Source organism: Sinocyclocheilus grahami, unplaced genomic scaffold (assembly GCF_001515645.1).
Source record: "Sinocyclocheilus grahami isolate Dianchi unplaced genomic scaffold, SAMN03320097.WGS_v1.1 scaffold169.1, whole genome shotgun sequence".
Classification (NCBI taxonomy): domain Eukaryota; kingdom Metazoa; phylum Chordata; class Actinopteri; order Cypriniformes; family Cyprinidae; genus Sinocyclocheilus; species Sinocyclocheilus grahami.
This window is the reverse complement of record NW_015505348.1, coordinates 68685-79924: the sequence shown is the minus strand read 5'-3', so window position 1 is coordinate 79924 and position 11240 is coordinate 68685. Positions and strand designations below refer to the sequence as shown.

The following is an 11240-nucleotide window of genomic DNA, read 5'->3' as shown; positions in this document are numbered from 1 at the left end:
GTTATCAGGAAGGCTATTCCAGAGTTTGGGAGCCAAATGCGAAAAAGCTCTACCTCCTTTAGTGGACTTTGCTATCCTAGGTACTACCAAAAGTCCAGAGTTTGGGAGCCAAATGTGAAAAAGGACGAATGGACGCCAGTGAGCGTTCGGTGACGTAAAAGACTCGTTTGAGTGTGTTTTTTTTTTTTACAAGATTCGTTCAAAAGAACCGATTCGGATAAATGAATCGGGCCTCTCACCACCAGCACACATATACACACGCTCGGGCGCATTTTTTTTTCATCGTGAGCCGGTCAAGATGGCGGCGGTACTGCCAAGACGGAGCAGCCGCTCGGCTTAATCGATCATTTTCTCTAAATCACCGGGGCAGATCGGATTCAGACCGACCAAATCGCTCGGCACAACGGTGTTAAATCACCCGCAGCCTGTGATATCCAACGTGAGATCCTGTCGCGTTAAACCCGGTGTTTTTTTCACGGAAATGCTCTTACTCTAGTTTGTGTCTCGTCCATTAGCTGTTTTGGGGAAAATGGGAGAAAAGCTGGAGTTAAAGCTGAAGTCGCCGGTCGGAGCCGAAGCTGCAGGCTATCCGTGGCCCTTACCTGTATATGTAAGTACTATCAGTATTATTGTTTTAATACAAACCGAAACAAACACCGGGATTCCCTTGCGATAAAGCGAAGTGGGTCATGTAGGCAGAGAATAACGTGTAACGTTAACGTTATCTGAACGAGTACATGGTGTGCATAGTGTGTGAATGTTTTTTTTGTTTGTTTGTTTTTTTATGTGCTTGTTTCAATATTGGTGTTATAAGAACCAAGAACCGCTTAAAATTGGGACATGAGAGTGTCAGTAAATCCTAAAAGTGTTGAATATATCCTAAATGTTGAATATATCCTAAACGTGTATCTGTTCATAAAGGTGTTCGGAAGACCACTAAACATTTGAAATGACATAACAGATATCTTTTTTTTTTTAAAACAAAATGATTATCACCTCAGCTAATGTTAATATTTGAATCGCAGGAAATACACACTGTGTGTAGCCTGCTGACCCAGTTGGCCATCTCGTACAGTGGTTGTGTTTCAAATCCTCGTAAGCTGTCTGCCTAGGCAACGTGTTTATACTGGCTAAGCAGTTCTAATGCGATTAAACGCGTAAATAAAAAGAAAATGGGTCTTTGCTGTGATTCAGATCTTTTGAATTTGAATTATTTTCCTTTGTCAATGACCCTTTTTGGAGGTTATATTTATTATGGCAGTTAGTTTACAAGTGAGTTTATTCTTGGATGTTATAAGCAAGTCATAAAATTATTCACTCAACCGATTCTTTATACAAATACCGAAACAAGTCTTACGGCATTTATTAAAATATTTTGTATTTATCATACGCTTGAGTTAACATAAACACTAGCGAAATATTTCGCTTACTAGGTAGGCAGCTGACGAGAGTTTGAGACACCGCCGCAAACCAAAACCTGCTATAGCAGAGAGCGTGTGTATAACACTTATCAATTTACCTCAGAAACGCAAGGTTGTTGACGAACAAACTGTTTAAACGTCCATTAATGCACATATTCAGCCAGAAACGATAGTTTGTATGACTCTGCATTTAATAAATGTTTCTGGAGGCTGAAATTCACGTTAGCCGTAATGCTAACAGTCAGATAGCAGGGCTAGCTAACTTTATCGCTTTTTACCCAACACTAACTGTCGTCAAACTCTAGATAACTTACAAATTGTAAATATCTGTCGTAAGTGTGTGTGCAGAACTGTAGTGGATATATTAGGGTGAAATAAGCTTCGTGCCGGCTAAATATCACACGGAGGGTGTTAAACAAAAGGCGAGTAGTGCACTAGGCGAGAGGACGGTATCTCCATATTGTTAGTGTTTTATTGACATCTTTTATTTGTGTCCCGTAATGGGTATCTTACCGTTTTTCACAGTTTTGATGTTTCCTTTACACTGTTTCGCGGTTGTATCTTTCTAGGATGGACCGCATATAACATTTGGGATCTTTTGAAGTATTGTGTACTGTTCTGGAAGTGTCAAGTTTGTCACTGATGTCTAAAAACAGGTTTGCTCGTTTGGCAGCACTTGCATTGGGATAGTGCTGTGTTTTGGTTACCATTTGGATACATCCTGAAAGGGACAATGTCATAATGTAGCCTGTATGGCTGACATTTCTTGAAAAACAAGCTAGTATGCAGGATTCTCTAGGAAGTTTGGCAATAACTGACTTTTTAGTGGTTACTAGGGGGTTGTAAAGCCTGCTGGACTTGAATATTGGCTTTTTAAAGTTGCTTTCTAGCATATACATTATTATTGAAGATTATTACACATTGAATGTACTCCCAACTCTTAGTATTAAATATTTAGTGCATTATTTATCCTGTACTGTTGTACTAAAAACAAGAATGACACCTCTTTTTCTATGAATGACACCACCTTCTTTTTCTAAAGGCCAAAGTATACCTTGTTTTTTTACAGGTTCGCTTTAAAGGTTCATCATTTCATCCTATGACATGACCTATCTTTGTACTCATTTAAAGTAGAGTTGTGTGAATTTCTGAACCCCTCATACAAGCGCGGGAGTCTGTTGTTGTTCGGTTTCTTTTTTGAAAGTGAAAGAACATTCAATGTCAGTGTTGCCACCATGTTGAATAGCTAATCAGTGCAGAAAAATCAATACAGGAAGCCCGAAAAATTGCTAAGTGCTCACTGCAGAGATGAATGGGTGGAGCTTGACCTAGTCTAGCCCCGCCTCTGTGGACCTAATGGGTGTAGATTGACCTAGTTATGTTTAGTGATTGGGATATGTTTAGGGCTACAGTGTAATTGGACCTTTAAGCTCCACTCATTATGTCCAGAGAGGTGGAGCTGTACATCAAGCCCCGGTCATTGGCTTCCTTGTGAGCAACTTCTCAAAAGTTGCGTACTATGCTGATGGCGAAATTACGGTACATGTGAAAAACTTGGACTTTTATAATCAGGCTTGTGGTTTGGTAGAAGATAAAACTGGGGGGAGAAAACATTGTATATTAGTATTGAAACACAGATTCGTAAATGTAGAGTTGCGAATATCATGGAGACTTGATGGTGGGGGCTCTTAAACACTGTAGCAATGCCCTGGCAACCACCCAAAACGCCCTAGCATTTTGGCGACAAGCTGTTTTCCATTGACTTTTTCTTTTGAAAATGTATTCATCTAGTTTCTACGATTATTGTGCCCTAAATGGTGTCAAAAAGGCTTGTTTGGAGTCGTATCATCCATTCTGAGTCAGACACTGTTCCTCGGTCTGTGTTGTTTCTGAAATCATACAGTCATTGCACATGTACAGTAATCATAACACACAGATTCCACACTGTGATTAATCGGTTGACAGTGGGACGAAACCCCACATAAAACACACATATGCACTGCTATTTACCCTGTTATAGCAGGCAGTTAGAGTAATATTTAGGAGATGAGGTGACCTAAGAGATGAGGAAATGTCTTCATGTTCAGAGTAACTAAAGAAAAAACAAGATGGGGTTATTTATTTCAATATTTTATTACGAGAATTTGTTCGGAAAGTCCTCACGTCATCCGAAAGTTCACATTTCTCACGCCACCAAAGTTGCCAACGCTGTTTCGGTCGTAGACGGAAATGGGGGGGTGCAGATCAAAGCCTGTGGTTTCCAGAGAAACGGCTGTCTCATTTGTCCCTCACGATGTTTAATATACTACGATTCATGCTCTTTTACACTAACTGAGAATGTGGGTTTCTCAGAAGCGTAGGTTATTTTCAGAGCTGCTGCATCACTGAAAACTCCGGTCTCTTTCGTTTGTCATTCAGCTAGTAGTGTAGTAGTCGTGACCTCAGCCGTTTTACTGTCTCGCTTGGCCTGAGATGACTTCCGTTTTTGACTTTGGCTGATAAGGGATGGATGCCCCACCTACTGAGAGCCATATTTCTGACCTGCTGTTGGGTAAACAGAGTTACAGAGCACCCGCGTTTGGCGAGCTGTAGACGTGCCTTGCTAATTTTTGTTTAGGGAGGGGTGGATTCTGTTAATTAGGGAGTCTGGGCGGTGGTTATCCACATGCACTGGTGATTTAGACTTCCCTTACAGGATAAGTTCATTTGGTCACCTTCATGTTGTTCCAAGCCCATATGACTAGCTTTCTTTTGAGGATCACAAAAAGAGATGTTTGGCAGAATGTTCACGCTGCTTTTTTTCTGTACAATGAAAGTGAATGGAGATGACTCTTATGAGTCAGTTATTTTTAGTGAATCAAAAATATACAGCACAATCAGTGTATACATCCTGATTCCCAATCAAATGACTATTTTGAGCTGATTCTTTTTAGTGAATCATAAATATATAGAATAACCAGTGTATCCTGATTCCTAAACAAATGACTCTTTTGAGCTGATTCTTTTTAGTGAATCATAAATATACAGAGTGACCAGTGTAGCCTGATTCCCGAAACAAATTAATCATACGAGCCGTTTCTTTTTACTAATTCAAACATAAAAGAAAATAATTGATATTTATTTTTAGTGAATCAAGAACATACAGCCAAGGTTCAATTAATGAACAGTTCAAGAAGTTGATCTGAATCTACTCTATATAATTTACAGCATTTGAAGAAAGAGAATTTCTTCTGTGTTATAAAAATGGACACTTTAGCTGAACTGTACCAAACTGAATCAAGAGCTTGTGAATACCTTACCCTAGTCTCCATTCACATTCATTGTATGGAAAAGAGCAGCGTGCACATTCTACAAAACCTCTCCTTTTGTGCTGCTCAGAACAAATAAAGTCATACAGGTTAGAAACATTACACAAGTGAATAAATGATGACAAAATCCTCATTCTTGGGCGAATTAACCCTTTAAACACCCCAGACGTGGGGGAAAAAATGAGGAAAGGTGAGAAACTGAAGTGCTGCGTTTTCCTCTCCCTGCTTTAAAATATTTCTTACTTCTATTCGAGGTTACGGTGTGTTTTACAAAGGACCAAAAGCCCTCCATTCATTCGAATCTTGTTTTTCAGAGACTCAACCGAGTGATTTTTCCTCTCCCGCTGTTGCCGGCTCCTTGTCCACTAGCGTGCCATTTTGCCTCACGGCTTCACATTGTGCTCCAAACAAAAGCATCCCACTCACCTGGGGTGGGAGGAAGGAGAGGGTTTTTATCGAACACTGAGCTTCACTGTTTTCTGTCTAACCTACGCTCCTATAACCTACGTATCCGGCCACATTTACATCCCATATCTGGAAACTGGCCTGTAATTGCTTCCATATGAAAGCGTCAATTCCTTAAACTTGGCTACAAAATGATTCATTCGGAGTATGAGTAATTACAGTCGCACACACCTCACAGTTCGACTGTTACGACCCGGTTAAACCCGTCAATACACAAAGCCAAAACGAACAGTTGTGCAGTGAGGATGAGTGTTCACGAGGCGTGATTTTATTTTTATTTTTTTCTCCACCTCCCTCCGTGAGTCACATCAAGGGTGCGTGAGGTGAACGAAGAGCCTGTTTTTGTGCTCGTGAGTCAATACTGCTCGTGACCGAGGGCTGTCGTGCTTTATTTTTTGCTCTCTGTCATCCTCCCCTCCTTTCATCTGGATATTTTTAGCTGTGGCGCTGGTGTTGCTGTGCGCCGGAACACCCCGTACACGTGCGCTGCCCCCCTCCTCTCAATGCGCTGAAGTGTCTGCTTGTGCACGTACACACTCCGCCATCTGTCTTAGCGTTTGCATATAACGCAATATTGAAATAACGGCGCATCCCTGCTTTAAATAAGTGCCCTTGTTTGGCCTCGGACTATGACTGCATTATTTCCCAGTCCTGTGACGCCGCCTCGGAGCTGCAGGGGTGGGCAGAAGAGCACGAGACCCGCCGTACATGCAGCTGAGCGGGAAAATGGCTAGGAGGAGCTTAGCGAGGCAGAGGAGCCCAGCAGCGGCACACTCAGGCAGGCAGAGGGCTTCTCAGGACTCTGTTGACGGAAAGTGGGTCACTGGGTCAGGCAGCAGCAGAGCTCCAGCGGCAGGCCGGAGCGAGTTCGGCGGGGTCACATCCACATGTTAGACGCAATCCGGGGTTAATTAGCCTTGATGATTATTCTTGACCTCAGAGCTCTAAAAGGGCCAGAGTTACACATTTTTAAGTGCAGCACAGTCATGTGTGATGGCTTTCGGGCTTTTTTTATGTATAAAGCAACAGTTTTGATAGTTGAAATGAAAAAATATGTAAATATTAGACAAATTAGAAATGTTGCTGCTGATGGCCTCGTGGGGCTTTGTGCTTCGGGCGTCCCAAGTTTGAGTCCTGCCTCTCTCTCTCTCTCTCTCTCTCTCTCTCTCTCTCCCCCCCTCCCTCCCTACTGTCCTATCTAAATAAAGGCATAAAACAGCAAAAATAAATCTTAAAAACAAAAAAGAGAGACATTGCTTCTAACTGAAATGTTACTAAAACTGAAATAAACATAAAATGTATTTAAGAAGAAAAAAATCCTTGTTAATGTTTAACACCAAGTTTGGTAATTGACAAGCTGAAATAAAATAATATATAAATATGAGATAAAATACATGAGCTTAAAGGGATAGTTCACCCAAAAATGAAAATTCTGTCATTAATTACTCACTCTCATGTCATTACAAACCTGTAAGACCTTCGTTCATCTTCGGAACTCAAATGAAGATAGTTTTTGATGGAATCCGAGAGCTCTCTGACCCTCCATTGACAGCAAGGATATTACCACGATCAAGGTCCAGAAACATATCAAGGAGATCGGTAAAATAGTCCATGTGACATCAGGGATTGAACCGTCATTTTACGAAACCACGAGAATACTTTTTGTGCGCAAAGAAAACAATAATAACATAATTTATTCCGCAATTCTTTTCCCCAAGTAACTTGGGGAGAATAATTGCTGAATAAATTGTTATTGTTTTCTCATTTCTTTATTGTGACTCACTTCTTTTTGCTTGTGTTTTGTAAATAGGGCCCATTTTCTTTTGCACGCACAACGTTTGTGCTAGAATGCTGTAGATTATGCTGTGCATTCATATACTGTAGTACACAGGATCAGTGTCCGCTTATAGTGACATAATGTACTTATCCAGCCATGTGTGCCCAATGAACTTGTTCACCTGCTTGAAGGCACACTGGCTGCTGCGTGTGCAGGAATGTGCTACAGTTGTGATCTGGGACCCGTCTCAAACTGGAAATGTCAAGATTCTGTTGTAGTTGTAGAAGCTTGTTTCTTGTAAATGGATAACAACATGCCACACGCTGAATGAGTAGTCTGGCGAGTAAGTAAAACATAAATTTTGGACTTTGCTTATAACTCCACAGGATAAACATCATGATGCTGCACATGAAATCATCGAAACTATTCGGTAAGTTTGGTTTGATTTTGCTGTTATGTTTGTCTGCTCTTCAAGTTTTGTATGCATAATTAAAACATGACTCTTCTCTTTGTCCAGCTGGGTGTGTGAAGAGATCCCAGATCTTAAGCTGGCCATGGAGAACTATGTTCTTATCGACTACGACACCAAGAGGTGAGGAAATTGTCACAAATTGGTCTCATAAGATTGGGTCGATTAGGTATCATTGGAAAATGACGCCTAAAAAGAAGTAATAAAAGTAATAATAACAATTTAATAATAATAATATTTTATTTAATTATATTACATTTATTTATACAAATTGTTTTATTATTAATAATAATATTTGTTAATAGTTATTGTTTTTATTTAAAGTATTAATTTATTATCATTATTATTATTATTATTATTATTAAAAATGGCATGTGTACATGCTAATGAAACAATTAAATACAAGTTTTGTGAAAGATGAAATGAAAAAAGCTTCACAAAATATTACAAAATTAAATACTTGTAATTACACTCTTAATTTTTAATTTAGAATATTTAACTGAAATATCATGCATCAATTTATTAGTTGTACTAATATTGCTAGGTATATGAAAGTTGATATTATGAAATAACAAGCTTCACAGAATATTACTAATTAAATTATAATTATTTATTATATACTATTTAATAGAATTATCATGAATCTTTTATTTATTTATACTTTTAGTAATTTTGTAAAAGTTGATATGAAGTGGCAAAAGCTTCACAAAATATTACCAATTAAATATTTTTAACTTATTTCTACTTCATTTTAAATATATTAAATATTTAATGAAAATGTGATGAAACATTGATTTTATTATATACAGTCCAAACAGGATATATTAGCTGGAATATATTGCTACTCTTTTGCTTTTCTTGTGTCTGAGCACAGCGTCATGGTTTATTATGGGATGATAATAGATTTCATAGATAATTTTTATTTTTGTGGGGGGTTTTTTTCAGCTTTGAGAGTATGCAGAGACTATGTGATAAGTACAACAGAGCCATTGACAGCATTCACCAACTGGTACGTCAAGTCTTTTTTTGCGAAAAACAGATTTTTATTTTTCAAACGTGTAAAACTCTGTGTTTGTGTGTTGCAGTGGAAAGGGACCACCCAACCCATGAAACTCAACAAGCGGCCTTCCAACGGCCTGCTGCGTCACATCCTACAGCAGGTCTACAACCACTCTGTCACCGACCCAGAGAAACTCAACAACTACGAGCCGTTCTCTCCCGAGGTGTACGGAGAGACCTCCTTCGACCTGGTAGCTCAGATCATTGATGAGATGGAGATGATGGAAGACGATACCTTCGTGGATCTGGGCAGTGGTTTGTAACATCTGTTATTGAAGACCTATTCTATGGTGATCCTGAAGTGCAAATAAAATTTACAAATCAGAAAACTCAACGGTGAATTGAAAAACACTGCAAATTCACTACCATAATTGATTTAAACAAGCAAGATTAGCAGTTTCAGGGTGTATTCACACCTGTCTTGTTTGGTTCGATTGAATCAAACTCAAATTTGTATCCCCTCTTGGTGCGGATCTTTTGAGCAGGTGTGAATACAGCAATCGCACTCGGGTGCGGGCCAAACAAGCATACCGAGACCCAGCTGAAGAGGTGGTCTCGGTCCGCTTCCAAACGAACTGTGGTACGGTTGAATGGATAAACCAATGAATGGATTAAGCACACGTGCATTTTTTTTCTGGTTCACTTGCAAAAAGGGCAGTGTGAAAGCGAACAGCACCAAACAAAAACAAAAAAACTTTGTATTTGGTCCTGAACAAAGCAAGTGAACTAGCGGACTTTCCTGGTGTGAATACACCCTAAGATTGAAAGTTCATAAAAAATGCACAGCTATTTGGAAAACGCAACAGCAAATTCGCTAACATGATTGGTATAAATGAGTCTTGATTAGCGATATAAGATTGAAAGTTCATCAAAAATGCACAGCTATTTGGAAAACTCGAGAAAATTCATAATTGATATGAATTAACCATAATTGATATGAACGGATCTTTACTTGCAGTTTAAGAGTGCATTTCCAATAAAACACCACAGCAATTTGGAAGCCTACCTTTAAGATAATAAAAATAGAAGAGTGCATTGGAAAATGCAACTGGGAATCAGAAAACACAACTCAAAATTCACCGCCATGTAAACATCTTGATTACCAGTTTAAGATTGAAAGCTCATTTTATGTGACATACAGTGTCGTCTTGGCTTGATTTGCAGGAGTTGGTCAAGTAGTCCTGCAAGTCGCTGCAGCCACCAATTGTAAACACTACTACGGCGTGGAGAAAGCAGACACTCCAGCAACCTATGCAGAGGTACCAACAGGAAGCCAACATTATACACTCACAACTTCTTGAGTCTGCCTCAAAGTGTATGTTTTGCACTAGTATTTATGTCTGAATGTGTTTACAGTCAATGGACAAGGAGTTTAAGAGATGGATGAAATGGTATGGCAAAAAACATGGCGAGTACACGGTAAGATGTTATTACTTCATTATTGTGGCTGAAGGGATGAAGTCTATACATACTGATGTTGTTTGGTCTTGTGCGGCAGCTGGAAAGGGGAGATTTCCTTTCAGAAGAATGGAGGGAACGAATAGCCAACACAAGGTATGATCACATACAGACTAGTTAGATGCTTATATCCAGTTAACATTTTTCAAATTTTTTGATTTGTCATCATTTCTTCAACCGTTTGCGTGTTGCTTATTTGTCTTGTATAAGTCTGTAGTCTGATGTGCTCTTTTACAGTGTTATTTTTGTGAATAACTTTGCCTTTGGTCCTGAGGTGGACCACCAGCTGAAGGAACGATTCGCCAACATGAAGGAAGGTACGTGTTGTCATGTGATTTAAAAAAAGATAACTAAATAATAAGTAGGGCTGCACAGTCGATCAGTCAAATTGAAAAGCATGAGAGATAGTGTAATTCTATTTTTGTAAAATGTTTTTAATCAATTCAAATCACAATATTACTCGCATTTGACCATTTTGTGCAGCCCTAACATCAAGTAAATAGCACTTGGCTGCTAACATTTGAAAAAGAAGGGGCTCTGTGTCAGTGTAGTTCAAAGGCACCTGTGTCAACATGTCGTTCTTGACCTTTGACACCAGTCAGGCTTGTTTTTTGGTTCGCATTGATCTGCAGATGTTGAGGGGATGATATGCATTTAGGTTTTCGCCTCTTGTTACTTGGGAGTGTTTTGACTCAATTTCGTCTCTTGTAGGTGGAAAAATTGTATCCTCAAAACCTTTTGCACCTCTTAACTTCAGAATAAACAGTCGAAACTTGAGTGGTAAGTATAAAACTTTGTACATCAGGTTTCTCTTACAAAAGATGGGACTACAATACTACAATAACTGTCATTAACTTTAAAGATGTATTTCTTTAGTACCATGGTAATACCATGGTAAAAGTAAGCATTAAGATGCGGTCACAGTTAACGTTGTTTGGCGAAATTTCACAGGTTAAATCCAGTCATTCTGAAAGGAATTTCCACGATCGTGAGTGTGGAAAAGTTGGTCATATGTATTAATGCAACTGATGTTTTTTCGTGCAAAATTTCACTAATGCGCAAAAAATTTAGCGACAAAAATTTTACAGTGTCAATAGTGTAGTAATGTATGAAGCAACACTCACATAGAAGCCAAACCAAGCAGCTTTCTGTTCAACGCAACCCTCAACGGACACCTTGGCAATTGAATCGCCATCGGCTAGAATATTTTTTTGTTTACTCGCCAGACTGAAATACTATACTAATATATATATATATATATATATATATATATATATAAAGTT

At 39.0% G+C, this 11240-nt stretch overlaps 1 protein-coding gene across 1 annotated transcript in view; it reads left to right on the top strand.

Moving 5' to 3' along the window:
• Positions 1 to 298: 298 nt before the first annotated feature.
• LOC107593341 (histone-lysine N-methyltransferase, H3 lysine-79 specific-like) overlaps positions 299 to 11240 on the top strand; it is a 24185-nt gene continuing 13243 nt past the window's right edge. Inside the window, exons 1-10 of the mRNA XM_016283027.1 lie at positions 299 to 610; positions 7358 to 7401; positions 7489 to 7563; positions 8386 to 8449; positions 8526 to 8754; positions 9664 to 9758; positions 9856 to 9918; positions 9998 to 10053; positions 10195 to 10274; positions 10669 to 10737. Coding sequence (XP_016138513.1) covers positions 530 to 610; positions 7358 to 7401; positions 7489 to 7563; positions 8386 to 8449; positions 8526 to 8754; positions 9664 to 9758; positions 9856 to 9918; positions 9998 to 10053; positions 10195 to 10274; positions 10669 to 10737 — 856 coding nt within the window. The 5' untranslated portion in view covers positions 299 to 529. The remainder of the gene's footprint in view (positions 611 to 7357; positions 7402 to 7488; positions 7564 to 8385; positions 8450 to 8525; positions 8755 to 9663; positions 9759 to 9855; positions 9919 to 9997; positions 10054 to 10194; positions 10275 to 10668; positions 10738 to 11240) is intronic.